Source organism: Triturus cristatus, chromosome 7, assembly GCF_964204655.1.
Source record: "Triturus cristatus chromosome 7, aTriCri1.1, whole genome shotgun sequence".
Taxonomy (NCBI): Eukaryota; Metazoa; Chordata; class Amphibia; order Caudata; family Salamandridae; genus Triturus; species Triturus cristatus.
Window position 1 is genome coordinate 17,765,668 of NC_140590.1, and position 18,507 is coordinate 17,784,174.

At 52.6% G+C, this 18,507-nt stretch overlaps 1 protein-coding gene across 2 annotated transcripts in view; it reads right to left on the reverse strand.

Moving 5' to 3' along the window:
* The window catches only part of VARS1 (valyl-tRNA synthetase 1), a 246,999-nt gene that overhangs the window by 124,697 nt on the left and 103,795 nt on the right, over positions 1-18,507 (reverse strand). For both annotated transcript variants that reach the window (XM_085615512.1, XM_085615511.1), the window contains exons 14-16: positions 18,313-18,403; positions 15,169-15,293; positions 13,351-13,454 (exon numbers count right to left, since the gene is read on the reverse strand). In XM_085615512.1, coding sequence (XP_085471638.1) covers positions 13,351-13,454; positions 15,169-15,293; positions 18,313-18,403 — 320 coding nt within the window. The remainder of the gene's footprint in view (positions 1-13,350; positions 13,455-15,168; positions 15,294-18,312; positions 18,404-18,507) is intronic.

An 18,507-nucleotide genomic window follows, 5' to 3' on the forward strand; every position in this document is an offset into this window, starting at 1 on the left:
TGGTTTAGCTACCTCAAAACAGTCCATCTCCAGATGGATTGTGTCCTGTATTCAGCTTTGTTACCAGAAAGCTAATAAGACGTTAGGGGGTAAGCCTACAGCGCATTCGACTAGGGGCAAAGCAGCTACTACAGCTTTGCTTAGGAATGTTCCAATTGCTGACATTTGTAAGGCTGCCACCTGGAAGTCGGTCCATACGTTTACAAAGCATTACTGCCTGGACTCTGATGCTAGGGCAGATGCGCAGGTTGGACAGGCTTCGCTGAGGAATTTGTTTGCACAGTGATTTGTTGGTGTTTGGTTCTTACTCCACCGCTGTTGTTGGTTGGGATGGGCTTGCCATTCTATTCATAGATTATGACTATACACGGAGATCCCCTACTACAGAAGGAGTAGTTTCTTACCTGTAACTCCAGTTCTGTAGTAGGGGTATCTCTGTTATAGTCATAAACGACCCTCCCTCCTCCCCGGTGGAGTAATTCTGACAGTATCAGACCTGTTGTTATACACCTTCAAAAAGAACTGAAAGTAACTCGCTTGGGCTGTGCATCCTGGGATACCGGGGGTCTCTGGAGAGTTTCTTAAAGGCACGGTATCCCTTTAGCAGACACATAATGACAGCCTATAGGGCTTGTCTGTCCACCCCTTCCTCTCTATTGTTTAAAGGGATTTTGGTGAAGGGAGTGTGATTCAATAAAGGAACATGTCAGATGTGAATAAAAATGACATTTAAACTTTATTTTGGCTTTTGTGTTCACTTCAGAGGAAGTGCTGGCCAGTGCAGCCGCCGTGTTGTAATTAGGCTGTATTATTTTTGTCTGTCTCTTAAGTGTCTTTGCAGGTATGCAAATGCAGGACAGCTTAAGAGATATTTTTATTGCTCTGGGGTCCCCGCACATGGGCGGGACTATTCATTGATTAGGACTATAACAGAGATACCCCTACTACAGAACTGGAGTTACAGGTAAGAAACTACTCCTTTCTTTTCCAGGCATCGAGCTCCCCTCGGAGCCGCTGGAGGATGGACGCTCGATTTGTCAGGGCTTTCACAGAGTTAGTGGTCGTCGATCTGGAAGGGTTAACCCATGGAAACAACACCTTAGAGGTCGATGGTCTTCATGGTGAGGTAGGTATAGGCTCCAGAGTTTCAGCGCAGAAGGTGGTATCTGCTCTGAGAGAGCTTTCGTACCAGTGGTGTCTTGGGGCCTGTTGCAATTTGAAGCCGGCATGGGCTTCATTGCAGAGGAGGCTAAAATCTTTGTCTCAGCAGCTGGTCTGGAATGTTGTGAGCCTGTGGATGAGAGGGGTGCTGGCTCTGTGGGATGCTTGTGGGTTGGACGTATGCCGGAGGCATGCGGTGCACCGGAGGGCCGTCTCGACTTTGAGGGGGTATTGGCGTGACACACTCTGGGGAGGTGCTCCCTGTGAAAAGTGCCTCTTTGACATGGTTAGCCCCCCTCTCTTTGCCTGGAAAATGATGTTTTTCGACTGAAAGTGCACAGGGGCCCTGCCAAACAGTTCACCTGTGCCAGAACTCCTTCCCTAAAACTGTACCACAATTGGCACTTCAGACCTCCCTATAAGTCCCTGGTACCAGGGTCATTGGGACTGAAGAGGGTCCCCTAGACACCAGTCACCAAGACCATGCAAACTGCCACTGCAGCCTGCATGCCTTGGTGCAGAGCAAAACAAAGTCCACACAGCACACTGCCTGCATGCTATGCCAAGCAGCAGTGCCAGTGTATAGGGGACCACAAAAGGGTTAGGTCCACAATCAGTAAGGCCGGGCCATATACTGGAAAACACCACAAGAGATGCCAATACTGAGCAACAATCACTCATACTTTCATTCAAAGATCACATAAACTAATTGCTATGATCTCCGTAGAGTCATTTTTGTTTTGTTTAGATGCAAATCCTTTAGAAATGTTTGTTTTGGTACATAGAAAACTTTTGAAATAATTGGACATACACTGGAATCACAACAAATAATAATAGACGTACAAATTGCACAACACAATGCAATATCAATAAACATAAATCACATTGGAAAACATAACATACAACACATGTATAGCTCAGGTTCTGTAGAAATTTGCAACCACAATAATATTGAAATACCTCTGGCTAGTATCTCGCTTGGTTATACTTCTAAATCATTTCAGAGGTTGTGGCCAAAGATTGACCCTACAACGCTCACTCTAATCATGTTATAGGAAGAAAACGTGGTTGAGAGCTAAAGTGGCAAAACATCAACATGAACACCTATTTGGCCAATTAGTCACAGCAATTGGTTTATGCGATCCTTGAATGAAATTAGGAGTGATCGTTGGTCAGTATTGGCATGTCTTATGGTGTTTTCTACGGTATAGGTAAGTCACTCCTCTAGCAGGCCTTACAAGCCCTAAGGCAGGGTGCACTATATCCCAGGTGTGGGCTTATCTGCATGAGTAGAAAGGCCCCTACAATATTTGAGCCTATTCTTAATATTGTAAGTGCCAGTGATGCCATAGAGAGTACATGAGCAGGAAACTCGACAACTCGAGTTTCCCAGCACCATGATGGCTTTACTGCACCCAGGAGTGTTTGGTACCAAACAGCTCTTCTCAATAAACCCACACTGATGCCAGTGATGACCTGAAGAGGGTCCCCTAGATTCCAGTCATCAAGACCATGCATACTGCCACTGCAGTGTTATTTATTGGTTTCACTGTTGTCTTTCACTCCTCTGTGGTAGCTCTAAGGCTGCTCGACCACACTACCACAAATAGAGCACTTGGGGGTTTACATTGAGCCCACTACACTTCTGGAAGAATCTCTGAACTCTTTGCACGATATAACCACCTAGCGGTATATCAAATAAAGAGACTGTCATGGGAAACACTGTATTTTTAAAATACCCCTCACACACTAAGAATACCTTAGTGTCATGCTTCATCATGGGGGTCTTCTCGTCCCTCTACGGGGCGGGCGTGCTGCAATCTACAGAGATGCGGTAGGGACAGGAAGACCTCCATGATGAAGCATGACACTAAGGGATTTTTAGTGTGTGAGGGGTATTTTAAAAACAGTGTTTCCCATGACAATCTCATGGTCGCAAACACTCAGTTTCCCACCACCTCCAGTATAACGTCCAACACAAAGAAGGATATATTGATAAGGGGTCTGCTGCTGTTCTAAGTTGGTGGTGCTAAGCTGCTGTTACGAGTTGTCCGGGGGCCGGGCTTGGCTCCGCCCCCCATATTTGACATCTAAACACCCACCGGGGCTCCCTTGATCACCTGTCTTCGCCGGCCGGGCTTGGCTCCGCTGGACTACATCCCCCACGAGCCTTAGGGGCAGGACGTCTCACAACGCGCCAGGAGGCGCTTAAAGCTGGGCTCGGTGCTGAGCCCCTTGGTCTGCTGCTGTTCTAAGTTGGTGGTGCTAAGCTGCTGTTACGAGTTGTCCGGGGCCGGGCTTGGCTCCGCCCCCCATATTTGACGTCTAAACACCCACCGGGGCTCCCTTGATCACCTGTCTTCGCCGGCCGGGCTTGGCTCCGCCGGACTACATCCCCCACGAGCCTTAGGGGCAGGACGCCTCACAACAACGTGCCAGGAGGCGCTTAAAGCTGGGCTCGGTCCCTCGCCCCGCGAGGATGCGTGCGGGACAAGCCGGGCTAAGCCCGGGACAAGGGCGGGACCGTCTGTGGCCGTCGGGGGCCGGAGGAGGCTGGGCTGGGCCACCCCCTTGATAAGGGGTAGGATCTCCATGTTTAATTAAAGTCTGTATAGGAGGTTGATTCTATCTTCACTCCCCCTCTTTGATTTTTTATTTAATATCAAATAAAGAGCTAGCTTACTACGCCCCCCACCCTCACGGAACTTTGGCTTGCTAGGTATGAGGGTCTGCCATACTCCTGGCCTGTGGTGCTGTCCAAGTGAGCGTGGTCCTTCTGCCGAGACTTCGAGGTTGGATCGTTCCTCCTCTTCTTCTGAACCAGAGGAGAAACCACATTGGGAGCTGGTTGGTGGGGCAGAATGTTCAAAGTCCTGGCTTCCTCAGCACCGGGAGTTTCTTCCCCAAAGATACCAGTAGTTTCCTCCATTGAGTGTTTGTACATCTTATGATGTGCCCAATGCCTGCCCCTGCTTTGACTAAGAGTTATTTTTACCTAAACGCCAGGCAGGTCTCAGACTGTGTTGTCGTGCCGCGGTTATAAACACAAATTACAGACTGGTGGCAGTCAAGCCAGGGGTATTTTGCAGTACACCGAGGTTAGTGTTGACACTAGGTCCATTCCATCACCAGCTGGGCATTGTTGAAGGAGAAAGCCTTGAGTAGAGGCTTCAAGGCCCCTAGCAAGGCCCACGGCCCAGTGGTGGGAAGTCTGTCCATCATTGGTGTTGAGGTGGACTCAGTAGTGAGTCAGCAGTAGTATGATGTTTTCTGCTTTGATTGGAGTCAAAATACGACCAGGAATGGTGGAAAAAAGTCACATGGCACCCATGCACATATAAGGAAGAGTTACCATACACCTTGAGATTCAATAGAATTATTTGAAGAAAAAACAGTTTCAAACATCCGAGCCCAATACTAGATGGCAGGAGTATCCAGAGCAAGTGTATCTATAGCAACACCTGCTGCAAACGGTTGTTTTCATTGTAAGTGATTGATGTCTTGCTCAATGCATAGGTTCAAGCAGGCCTTCATTAGTTGTGATAAAACCACTTAGAGGCACCACATTGGTATGGGCATCACTCTTACTGGTGCAATTGTCTTTACCCCCCCCTAAACCCTGCGGTACCTTTGGTGCCACTATAGCGGACAGGGGCACTCTAATAGATATATATGCCAGTTATGCAACTTGTAGGTGCATCATCAATCTTACTATGGCAGTGGCCCCTGTAAAGTTATGTGTTGGGTTTTCTCTCCTGCGTGAGTGAATGAACCTGGCCCATTTGACTGCATAACATCTGTGAAGAGCATGTCTATCATCGAGGCTAGGGTATCCGATTCAATGCCAGATATTGAGCCAGGAATGTCATTTCATGATTTCTTCTGCTCATCTGCCTGGTGGCTGTTCCAGCATAATCTAGGGACAACGTAAGGCAGGTGTTTGAGATAGTCGTTCTCTCTCTCTCTTTCTCTCTCTCTCTCTCTCTCTCTCTCTCTCTCTCTCTCTCTCTATCTCTCTCTCTCTCTCATCTAAAGCAGGTAGTATCACTGCCTACTTGATTTTACAGGAGGACTAAAAACCTACCACCCCCTACAAAACATTCTCCTTCCCTTCTGATCAAAGCCCAAATAAACTACCCATCTTGGTTTTTTATCTCCTTTAATGGACCTATGCTGTGGTTCTCTGTGTTTTTACTCCCTTTTTGGCACCGCATGCCACTTCTTTGTCACTCTTGGACCCAGAGCTGTGGACCATGTTCCCGAATACAATGGTAAAAAAAAAGAATCTGAAAATGGAGACCAAGCAGTGGAGCCTTGTGGGCTCATGTCAACATCATGGGGGGAAGGCACTGCCCCCCTACAGTTTGACACATCAAGAAATAAAATGGGGGCAGTTTGGGACCAAACCACTAGATGGTGGAATTATAAACAGCATGTGAATCTAGAAAAGGTTTATGCTGCAAGAGCACTATCTCAAATGCCTAAAATACCACTCACATTGCACAATAATTGCATCTGGTAAGCACAATTTAAAGGGTACCAACTGAAAACTGTATTCCAGTCTGGAAAAGGTTCCAGACCTTGCAGTTACATTTTGGTGGTCTCAAGTATCTCCCCCCCGCCCCCCCCCCCCCCCCCTCCCCAGTGATCAGCAGTCCAATGACAGCGTATGGAACTGAACACTAGTGTGAGCGGTTACACAATGTGAGCCACATGGCCTGATCTAGGAATATGCAGCAAGACCTGTTTGGGGGGTTCAAACATCAAGTGAGGAGACCCAAAAGGTAGCTACTGCCATAACTTGCTGAGGAATCTTTGGCAGGCTAGCAAGCAGAAGATAAAGGTGCGACAGCAGAAAAGTGGAAGGAGGAAGCACAGTGGGGTATGACGTCAAGTGAGGTTCCAAATAGAGGCAGAAGGGGCCAAGGACAGACATGTGGAAGAACCTTTAATGGTAGTGATGTGGGAGCCAACCTAAAGACGCACTGGGATACTGCCTGGGGCGGGGGGCTAGGTATGGAGAGTGAAGTGGGATAAGATAGCAAGATTATGGAGTCAAGGGAACTGGGAACAAAAACTGCAAATTGTAACCGATAGGTCAATTCAATCTTCCAACGGCTTATCTGCTTTTGGTGCACAGACCCTCTGTGCTGGATAGCTTTACCCTTGGTATCTTGGTACTGGCACCTCTCTGTGTCAGTCAACAACCATGTAAAATTCACTCACTTTTTCTGGCTGCTCTCTGGCTGGAGATGATTCGATACACTCACTCAAATGTAATTGAAAAGAGACACCTTAAGGTAACTGGGGCGGACTGCGCCTACTCTCAAAGCAGGATTCGCCTTGTTTGCATGTCCAATAGCAAAGCCCAAAAGAGGGTACATGAAGATGTATTCTGCGTGTTGTCAGCTAGGTGATTCCAGTCACTAGACGTACAAGTACACCTGCATCACGGGGGGCGTGGCTTGGCTGCCGACAGGCATGGACGTGTGAGCAGAGAGCTCCGCATCCAGCCCAGCCAAAAATCCTGTAAAACCTGCAGCCCCGGTGTTCCAAGACACCTGGAGGGCAGCCTCGAGTGGTCCGGTCCCTGACCACGGCGCAGCGGAGCGGAGCGCGGCACTGAGGACTGGCGCCGCGATAGGAGTAGCGGCGGACGCGAGCCGCCGCCGGCCATCTTGTGCGGCCTGGGAGCAGCGGAACAGCCGGGGCCCACAGTATCGTGAGGACCGCCCGGAAGTGAAGCGCGCCCGGCCGAGGACGCCGGAAGTGGCGGCTCCAGCGAAGCGGTGGCCGGACCGGGTCGGAACCCACCCAGGGGGAGAGGCCTGCTGCTGCTAGCCCTTTCGCAGCCGGACCCGGGCGCGGCGGCTGCCCGGAGGAGGAGGTGTGGTCCGAGGAGCTGAGTGCGGCCTGCGGTGGGGCGGCGGCCAAGGTGACGGCGTGGCTGCGGAACCCCCGGAGGAGCTGGCAGCGGGCCAGGAGAGGGACGGCCGGCGCCACGCGGGCCATAGTGGAGGTGGTCTGCCGGGGCCGAACGGTTGGTGGACGGAATTTGCCTCGGGGGTGCGGTGAGGAGGTAGGACGGCGAACGACAGGGGTACCGGCTGCTGTTACACCGCACTGCAGGGACGACAGGCATCGGGGAGCGGAGCGGGTCCTCCTCGCTGGGTCTCCTCGGGGAGCACGTCATTGACGGTTGGAGGCAGGAGTGAGTGGCGCCTCGTAGCTGGAGAAGAGACCTGCCGTGACCACTGTTCTGAGGTCTTGCTCTAGTTGGAGATTGCCTCGCGGCCCCCTGGTGGGCTCCCTGACCTGGGAGCATGGGCAAACCAAGGCCCAAGCCGGGAGCGAATCCGGCGGACTCTGTGGGCGACTCGGCCAGTGGCCGGGATGGCGGGACTCACGTGGACTCTGCGGTGGGGCTCCAGCAGCGTCAGATGGACCAAATCCTGCAGGCCATAGCGGATACCCGAGCGGCGCTGCAGACGGACATTGCGCAGGTGTCCTCCGATCTGGGATTGCTACGCACAGACCACAGGAAGCTGGTGGACAGGGTCAAGCAAACGGAGGACGCGTTGGACTTGGCAGCTCCGGCGCAGAATTCATTGGAGGCCCAGTCGGCGGACCTTCTAAGGAGGGTGGCGGTCCTGGAGAAGAGGGCAGAGGATGCGGAGGGACGTAACCGCCACAACAACATTCGTGTGGTGGGCCTGCCCGAAAAGATTGAAGGAGGAGACATGCTGACTTACCTGGAGACCTGGCTGAAGGAGGTGGTGGCGCCGGGAGGACTGACGCAGTTTTACACCCTGGAGAGGGCGCACAGGGTCCCGGCCCGGCCTCCGGATCCGGGCCGACCTCCCAGGCCGGTGGTGGCTCGGCTGCTGCACTACAGGGACCGCGATATCATTCTCCAGAAGGCAAGATCCATGGGCCCCTATCAAGTGGAGAATGTCCCGGTATCTATTTATCCGGATTATCCCATGGAGGTCCAGCGCAGGCGCTCCTCCTTTCAGGCGGTGAAGAAGGCGCTACGGGACGAGGGCCTGCAGTACTCCTTACTGTTCCCGGCTCGCCTCAGAGTGGTACTGGACGGCAAGACATCCTTCTTTACGGACCCCGCGGCGGCCTGGAGCTGGTTCGAATCGGCCCGAACGGGAGCAGCAGCGCATGTGGACGAGGAGGGGCCGTTGGGGACCCGGACGAGGGCCCGCCGCGGCAGGCGCAACAGGACACGGACAGCAGGGGTCCGATCACCGGGAGCATCCCAGGCGGTGCTGGAGCGGCGGGCTGCGTTGCGGGCAGTCTCTGTGATATCGGGGGCCGCGGCCTCCCAGCCCAGTGAAGACTCGGGCTCCAAGAGGGGCTCGGAGGCCTCCCTGTCGGATGGCCCTGGAGAGGATGCGGAGCTGCTGCCTGACGTGACCCCAGGGACGGCGGATGAACTGCTGGACGCTTGAAGGAACTGGGACTCCCCAGGGTGCAGTAAGAGGAGCAGAGCGGGAGTTGTATGTATGTGGGGAGGAGGGCCCTGACCTGGCTTTGCGGGGTTGGGAGTGCGACCGGTAACTGATGACGCCTTGCGGACCGGGGATTGTTGTTGGGGGGGCCTGGAGTGGAGAGCGGGAGATCTGAGGGGCAAGGAACACCGGGGGGGGGGATTTGCAGAGACTGGGCGCGGATGCACAGCAGGGGACAGTCGACCGGCCCGTCTGGTGCAGAGCCACCACCTCACCCTCACGGACATTGTGAGACGCTGGTGGCTACCAGAGTGTTAGATATTGTTTGGGGTGGTATTTGGATGGGTAACTGCAGTTTAGCACCTGTTCTGGGGAGGGGAGGGCGTGTGGGGAGTTGGGGAGTTGTGGGGTTTCAGGGGAATGTCAGTGTGCCTCGGAGGGCTAGGAAAGGGTGGCTGGTAAGGCGATGGGATGGGGACCCCACTTGAACTGCGAGTCCTGACCTGGAATGTGAGGGGGCTCACCTCTATGGGGAAGAGATATAAAGTGCATGCCTACCTGGTGCGGAGAGGGATCCAGGTAGCCTTCCTCCAAGAAACCCACTTAGATCGCGAGGAGGGGAAGGCGTTGCAGCGGCACTGGCGAGGCCAATTATTCTATACTACCTTCTCGAAGTTTGCCCGAGGGGCCCTGATATGGGTTAGGGCGGGAGTTCCTTTCCAGCCGCTGGCGACACTGGTGGACCCGGAGGGCAGGTTTGTAGCAGTGCAGGGGCGACTAGATGGGAGGGACATGGCCTTCTGTAGTGTGTATGCCCCTAATGTAGACCAGGCCGCCTTCTTCTCCAGACTGTCGGGGCAGCTCGCGGCATATTTGACGGGGACGGTGGTGTTGGGAGAGGATTTTAATTCAGTGGCTGATGTTGAGCTGGATCGGTCCCACCCGCCACTTGCACAATCGGTGGTCCGTCGGGTGGCCAATAGTAGGCGCGCTTGGCAGGACACCTGGGGGTTGGTGGACACGTGGCGGACACATCACCCGATGGATAGGGATTACTCCTTCTATTCAGTCCCCCACGAGTTGTATGTCCGATTGGACAGTATATTGTGTTCCCCGGATGCCCAGACTCTGATGCGTCATAGTGAATATTTGGCTAAAACCATCTCGGACCATAACCCTTGTATGGGGGTGCTGCAGTGGTCTAGACAGCGGCAGGCGATACCCACATGGCGCTTAAACCCCTTGTTGCTGGAGGACCCGGTCTTCCGGGCTGAGGTTAGCGGCTGCATAGAGCAGTACTTTAGGACTAACTCGGATACGGCGTCGACCCGGGCGACGGAATGGGATGCGTTCAAGGCGGTGGTTAGGGGAGTTTGTATATCGTCCACCGCTGGCGTGCGGAAGACTTTGCTGAAGGAGGTAGCGGGGGCGGAGGCCCAACTGCGGACGGCTGAGCGCGCGCATCAGGCGGGGGAGGGCGAGCTGCCTGCGGTTGTGGAGGCGCGCGAGGGCGTGGCGGTGTGTGTGGAGAAGCTTCGCTGCTTTGATCATAAGGATTACCTTGCCCGGGCGCATGAGGAACGGGATAAGGTGGGGTCTCTCCTGGCATGGTTGGCGTCCCCGACGGCTCGCGGTACCCCTATATTATCTCTGGTCGAGGCAGGGGGGATCCCGGTCTATTCTCAGACGGGGATCAATAAGCAGTTTGCCAGTTATTATGCAGGGCTGTATGACAGTACCATGCAGGGGGAACCTGAAGGCTTGGCCGAGTTTCTGGTGGCGGCTCGCTTACCCCGGCTGGACCCAGAGAGCGAGAAGGACCTCGGGGGTGCTATATCCCTGGGCGAGATTCGTGCAGCGATTAAGCATATGGCCAGGCGAAAGACCCCGGGAGCGGACGGTTTGCCCATTGAGTTCTATGCGGCTTGCCCGGATCTGCTAGCGCCACAGCTGCAAGTCCTCTACGGCGAGGCTTGGCGACTTGGGCGCTTACCGGCCTCCGCTCGAGAGGCAATTGTGGTGCCCCTGTTGAAGCCGGGAGGGGAGGCTGGCGCACGCACGGCGTACCGCCCGCTCTCCATGTTGACGGTGGATTACAAAATCCTGAGTAAAATCTTGGCGTCGCGCCTGTTGACTCATATGACCGCCTTGATCCACCCGGATCAGGCGGGCTTTATCCCTCGGCGTAACACGGCCACGTCGGTGCGACGTTTGCTGCGGGTGATGGAGCTGGACCGGGACATATATCCGGAAGCCTGCACACTGTCGGTTGATATCGAAAAGGCCTTTGATAGTGTAGAGTGGCCCTATTTATACCGAGTGCTGCGGGCTTTTGGCCTGGGGGACGGCTTTGTGCGCTGGACCACCTTGCTCTATAACGAGGCCACGGCCCGGGTGAAGACGGGGGCCACCATTTCGGCCTCCTACCCGGTGCGGAGGGGGACGAGGCAGGGTTGCTCGCTCTCCCCCTTGTTGTTCGCCCTGGCTATTGAACCACTGGCGGCGCATGCCCGACTGGGGCGTTCTTATGCAGGCGTTCACTTGAGGGGGGACGCCCACTATATCTCTCTGTATGCTGATGATCTGCTGATGTTTTTGGCGGATGCCGAGGGCGCGCTGCGTGGGGCGACTGCCTTGTTGGAGGCCTTTGGACGCCTGTCCAGGCTCAAGGTCAACTGGGGCAAGACATGCTTGTTCCCGCTGGGGCCGGGCGGCCGGGACCCCCAGTCGCTGGGAGTGGTCCGATGGGCGGGGGGCTGCCTGCGATATTTGGGGGTTAATATCTACCACACCCAGCCGGACTTGCTGGAGGGGAATATTGGCAGAGCCATTCGCGGCTTGCGGGGTAGCATGAGTTTCTGGAGTACGCTCCCACTTTCGTGCGCCGGGAGGGTGGCGCTGTTGAAGATGGTGGCGTTGCCACGACTCCTCTATTTCTTTCGCACCCTACCTATATGGGTACCTGCGTCGTACTTCCAACGGCTCAGGGCAATGTCCACGGGCTTCATTTGGGGCTCGGGGAGAAGGCGGGTGGCTTTGACCACCCTGCGGCGGCCGAGAGCAGAGGGGGGCCTGGCAGTCCCGGACTTCGAGTGGTACTATCTGGCGGCCCAACTCCAGTGGCTTAAGCAGGCGGTTGCCAGGGAATACAGGGGCCCGGCGGGCCCACAGGGCAGGTTGATTCCGCGGCATGTGCTAGCCTTCATAGTCTTGCAGCAGAGGCTGGACCTTGCCCTGCTTACGTTGGAGGAGCGTACACTCCGGCTGTGTTGGAACCGGTGCCAGAGGAGGGCGGCGATAACTCGCCCCTATGCCCCGGAGATTCCTTTGGGAATGTGTACGGCGTTCCCGCATGGAGGCGACTGGTCTGGGCTGGCTGTTTGGGAGGAGTTGGGCGTGCAGATGGTGGGCGACTTATTCAGGGAGGGGGTGCTGCTGCCTTTCCAGGAGTTGCAGGACTCCTACGGGCTCCCACGTGGGGACTTTTTACTTCACGCGGCCCTTGTAGCGAGCCTTCAGCGGCACTGGAATGCGGGGCTCTCGGAGCCACCGATCGCTGCAGGTTGCCAATATGTAGTGATGGCGGCGGGGACGTCCAAGGCCATTACTTGTCTCTACCGCAGACTGTCGTCGGAAGGCCTACCGCCCCTTGCCGCCTTGAGGGGCAAGTGGGAATTGGACCTTGAGAAGCCGATTCCCGAGACTACCTGGACCACGCTGGTGCGGCGGGCCTGGAAGGGAACGCGCAATGCCCGGTTCCAGTTGGTTCAATTTTTTACGTTGCACAGGGCGTATTTGACGCCGGTTAAAATATTGCAATATTTTGGGGGTGCGCACTCTCAATGCCCGCGGTGCGGAAGAGAGGGTGCTGATTTTCGTCACGTTTTGGTCCTGCGTTCAGTTGGGTGACTATTGGGCAGAGGTTATGGATTGCCTAAATCAGGTGACGGACCGTGTTATTGACCCGGACCTGGGGGCCTGTTTACTACTTTGGTTCCCACACACCCGCCGGACGAAGGTCACTAGCAAGTTTTATGACTTTGGATTGATTATGGCCAAGAGGGAACTGACTATGCACTGGAAGTCCAGGACGGGGCCTAGCTTCTTGCGGTGGAGGGCGGCATTTGCGCGATGGGCGTGGGCTAAGGGTACGCTCCGGTTGCAATTAGCTCTTCGGAGGGATGACGAAAAGGCGCTGGCGATGGCCCGTGCGTGGGAGGCGCTGGAACTTCAGGGGCTGATGTCTAACAACGGGACAGAGGGGGACACCTCTGGCGGGCAGGAGGAGGTGGTGAACAGGGAGTAGAAGGGGAGTAGTAGCGAGCGCTGGCAGCAAGGGTGTGGCTAGGCACGAGGGAAAGCCATGGTTCTCTAGTGGAGGTTGAGCACCCATGTCTGATTTATAGCAGGGAGGGGGCACATCAGGAGCGAGGCGAAAGACAGGGGGCACACTGACATGGGGTGGGGAGGGAGGGCCCGTATGGGCTGGAAATTTCTTCTCCCGGATATTGGCTGGTAACTCTGTATGTGCAATACATTCTTTGACCGGGGAGGAAGCGGGGTTTGTACTGAGTTGATGCTATGAAAACAATAAAAAATGTTTCAACAAAAAAAAAAAAAGTACACCTGCATCACAGCTAAGCAAATCTGGTTTAAGCAAAGAATTTAGGAAAGCTGTCCCTAGAAAATAAACCAGGTTCATCTTTTCTCTGTTGTTGTTGCCCCTCACCTGCACACAGGCACCACCATGGGGTTGTCCTTCACCTCCTTAAAGAGTCCTTTCGCCTTCAGGGCTTCCAAGACGGACTTACGAGCATCAAACCTTTTCATCCCCTGCAAGAAAAGAGATTTACAAATGTAGCATCGCTTCTCTGACCCAGCTTCATACATATATCAATCTTCCACACCTTCCCTCTGTGACGAAAACTTGCTTTATGTCTCAGACTACTACTGTAACATTCAGAGGAAGAATTCTGATGGATAAACACCGCTGGCTGGCATGTTACTTCACTTGTGACAATGGTGGCTGGTTTCGGGATTTGTTTTCCATTTTACCAGTCTAAATATAGCATTAAAGCTGCCAAACGTCTGAGGTGGTTGAAGAAAGATCCTAGTCAAGTTTTAGTGGGGGCTAGCTTGAAATTGTACAGGGATTTTGCTCCGATTCAGTCTGTACATGATGTAGCCTGATGCTTACCTTGGGAAGTAGCAAGCTGATTTCATGGTCGGCCACACGAGAGACTTTTCTAGTCGTTTTCAAGGGGAGGGGTATAACTTACACTGAACTAACTGAAGTGTTCCAACACCAGGACTCTCGTCCTCTGTACCTCATAATCTGAAGGGCAGAGAAGAAATAATTCCCAGAGATGGGTGGAGTCTGTGAACTTGGTGAAGCTTGCATCACCCCACTGTCATTCTCCTGGCAGATGCAAATTTCAGTGACATTGGCATACATTTGAAAAGCACCTTGCTCTGCTCTCGTGCCAAAGGTTGCAGCTAGATACCAAAGAGCGGAGAAAAAGGTAAGAGCTGTAATAATCCACGTGCAGCTCTACAAGTGGATAACGGAGTTGACCGAGCCAATATTTGATTGTGGTTCAGGACACAAGATCATGTTCATTCTAAAGCTGTGCTCAAGTCCTGCCCAAACTTACAGCCTCTTTATCGGTGAGTATGATCGACCGCAGCACAATCTGCTGGAAATCTGAGGACAACCGAGGAGGCTGTTGAACTTAAACAAGTGTAAAAAGGAACATCTTCGATCATCTCAGAGCAGACTTTTTGCCTCTCGTGCTTCTGATGCCTATTTGTAGGAAATCTGTTTAGTAACCTTTCTCTGCAGGATGTGTCTGTAGGAGGAGCAGTCATAAATCCTCCATCTGTGTAACAATGGTTCACATGACACTACAATGTGGAGGATCACCTTTATGAGAGCACTACTATACACTAATAAACAAGAAGCGTTGTCATGCACAGCAGCAGAGATATGGCCCCTGCGGACGGTAATAGATAAGGAAATTTGACTGCAACTGGACTGGAGTTTCTCAAAACTGTTCAGCTTTGGTATGAAGTAGTTTCTGTGCCGCAGAGCAGAGAGGCAGGAGCAAATGTAAAAGTTCAAGCCCCTCAAAAGCACTTGGATATATGGCCCTGCTGACGACAATCAGGGCTGTTGCCGAATGTACTGGTAATGTGAAATGCAGAAAAGGAACCGACTAGCTGCACACGTAGATGTCCTATAATAAGCTTGGGATGGCTATGATAACAATGTGTGCACCACTGCCATTCTATGCTTTAGAATTCACACACTTCAGCATTGCTCACTAGACGGCAGTGGTCACACACTGACAACAAAAAGGGTTGATTGCAACAGCTCTAGAGAAATGTGTGGGTTTGAGAGCTCATACTACCAGAAACCTACCCTCCGTTTCTGAAAATCTGGTCTTATACTCTGACGAGTAAGGCCTTGCAATACTTCAAACTCTGCCCCATGGATCCATCAAAATCCCTCCCGATACCCACACCCTGCTGTTTCCTCCCTATGTACCAGGAAGGGTGGAGGAACGTTGACCAGGAAACCATTGTCGTCCATGATGTTGATGAACTCCAAACCGTGCCTCATCCCCACCTCATAGTCATTAGGATCATGGGCTGGCGTGATCTTCACAGCGCCTAAGAAAGGAGGAAGCGTGGTAAAGAAGAAAAATGAAAAACTATAATCAGAGATGGGGCTCTGCACCTGCCACTCATGCTTCATAAAGAAACATATACATGTTGGCTAGCTCTTCCCGCTCCGAAACATGCCGTTACTACTGTGATCCCTTGCCCGTCTAGAAGAAAAGAGTTAGTGCAGACCCCTTCACAAAGTTAGTCCTTGCTCTCACTCTGCAGAGATTGCATCAAGAAAACCTCTAAGATACATTTGAACGCACACCTAGAGCGGGACTTACAGAAATAAATATATAAGCACTACCAGGGATACTGGAATTGCCAATTAGCAGTTTTACAAAGCATTCAACTCTCTGAGACAGCCCTTCTAGGAAGGAAACAAAGAACACCCATGGTGCCATGCTCTCCCAATCACCCAACACATACCTTTTTAGGTCTCGCCTATGCAGCGGTGAGCTGCATAGGAGGACCTTTAGCCATCGCTCTGCTCTTTTTTGAAGCACATACTCGTGCTTATGGCAGCATACACCTTGCGGGAGCGCGCAGAGGCGCGCCACAAGCACGAGTATGTGCTTAGAAAAAGAGCAGACTGCTCTCCTGGCTCGACATCCTTGCACTTTCACGTTAGTTTGCGGTAAGCACACGCACCAATCGCGGGCTCACCTCCTGCTCCCTACCTCATCTCCCTCTCTCTCCTCACCCACTCGCTCCGCCCTCTCCGTCTCCTTTTTGAAGACAGCTTGTCTTTCATTTTTTCAAATTTTTTCATTGCCTCTCTCGGACAGCATGTGTTTATGTTCAATCAGACTACCAGCAGCATGTTGTGTACAGCAATGACGTACGCTCTCGCTAGCAGCACCTCTTCCCCTCTCTCTCCACAACCCTCTCTCTCTGCACCTCTCTACACCTCTCTCTCTGCACCTCTCTACACCTCTCTCTCTGTACCTCTCTACACCTCTCTCTGCACCTCTCTCTCTACACCCCTCTCTACATCTCTACATCTCTCCACCTCTCTCTCTCTCCACCTCTCCCTCTCTCTCCACCTCTCTCTCTCTCTCCACCTCTCTCTCTCTCCACCTCTCTCTCTCTCCACCTCTCTCTCTCTCCACCTCTCTCTCTCTCCACCTCTCTCTCTCTCTCCACCTCTCTCTCTCTCTCCACCTTTCTCTACACCTCTCTCTCTACACACCTTTCTCTCTGAACACCCTTCTCTCTCTCTACACCTTTCTCTCTCTCTACACCTTTCTCTCTCTCTACACCTTTCTCTCTCTCTACACCTTTCTCTCTCTCTACACCCTTCTCTACACCTCTCTCTCTACACACCTTTCTCTCTGAACACCCTTCTCTCTCTCTACACCTTTCTCTCTCTACACCTTTCTCTCTCTACACCTTTCTCTCTCTACACCTTTCTCTCTCTACACCTTTCTCTCTCTACACCTTTCTCTCTCTACACCTTTCTCTCTCTACACCTTTCTCTCTCTACACCTTTCTCTCTCTACACCTTTCTCTCTCTACACCTTTCTCTCTCTACACCTTTCTCTCTCTACACCTTTCTCTCTCTACACCTTTCTCTCTCTACACCTTTCTCTCTCTACACCTTTCTCTCTCTACACCTTTCTCTCTCTACACCTTTCTCTCTCTACACCTTTCTCTCTCTACACCTTTCTCTCTCTACACCTTTCTCTCCCGACACCTTTCTCTCCCGACACCTTTCTCTCCCGACACCTTTCTCTCCCGACACCTTTCTCTCCCGACACCTTTCTCTCCCGACACCTTTCTCTCCCGACACCTTTCTCTCCCGACACCTTTCTCTCCCGACACCTTTCTTCCCCGACACCTTTCTTCCCCGACACCTTTCTCTCCCGACACCTTTCTCTCGACACCTCTTCCCCTCTCTACACCTCTCCCCACCTCTTCTCCTCTCTCGCCACACCCCTCTCTCTCTGCACCTCTCTACACCTCTCTCTCTGCACCTCTCTACACCTCTCTCTGCACCTCTCTACACCTCTCTCTCTATACCGCTACACCCCTCTCTCTACATCTCTACACCTCTCTCTCTACATCTCTACACCTCTCTCTCTGCACCTCTACACACCTCTACACACCTCTACACACCTCTACACACCTCTACACACCTCTCTACCTCCACCTCTCTACACCTTCCCCTCTATACACCTTCCCCTCTCTGCACCTTCCCCTCTCTGCACCTTCCCCTCTCTGCACCTTCCCCTCTCTGAACCTCAACCAGTTGAATTCCCGGAAGCCCAAACTATAATTATTTCAAATCTGCGAGTGAAACATGGGTAGGATGAGCCGTGCAGCTCAGAAAGAGATGTTTCTTTTTACATAATTTGTATTTAACAGAATTGGGAAGCAGAACAGTCTCACAGTTGAGATGGAGATTCACATACACTGGCGACCGCTTTTGAATTGGCTTTAAAACCATTCAAAGTTGGCTGCAGCGTCTACGTGGGATGCGGTGGACTAAGTGGCAGCCGGAGTCTGATAGCACTTGTCCTTTTAAAAAAAACAAGCATTGGCATAGTCAATAGGTCTCTCCTTTGGGACCTTATAAGTGTTTAGTTATCCAGTACAATATCCTTGGTGCAACAACATCAAGTGTTGAATGGCTAAACACTTATAAGGTCAAAAAGGCGAGACCTATTGGCTATGCCAATGCTTGTTATAGATAGACCTTCTATTGCCCTCTAAAGCACAAGCAAGATAACACACATTACTTTTCCACTTTAGTCACAGTCAGCTGGCCCAGGAGGCCTTTCTAGTGTCCCTTCTAGGAGCTTCTGAGACAAACAAGACACACCCAATGAGGCAGAGCCTCTCAAAGGCATCACATTCACTTGTCCAAGGATACTCATGTAGGGGTGCCTGTGACACAAACAAGACACACCCGTCACGTCCGACCCTCCCAATTACCACTCTCTCACCTCTAGATTGCACGCCTGGAGGAATCGGATATACAAACAAGATACGCTAATCATGCCAGACTTTACTCCATACTCACCTGTCCCGAAGCTCATGTCCACAAACTCGTCAAACACGATGGGCATGGACTTCTGACAGAACGGGTGTAGCACACTCTTCCCCTTCAAGTGCTGCACAGGAAAACAACTAATCAATCAAAACTCAGATATCCCCAACACAGGACACTTAACCGGACTAATGCTTAACTGGTTGTGATGTGATAATTAATGCATCA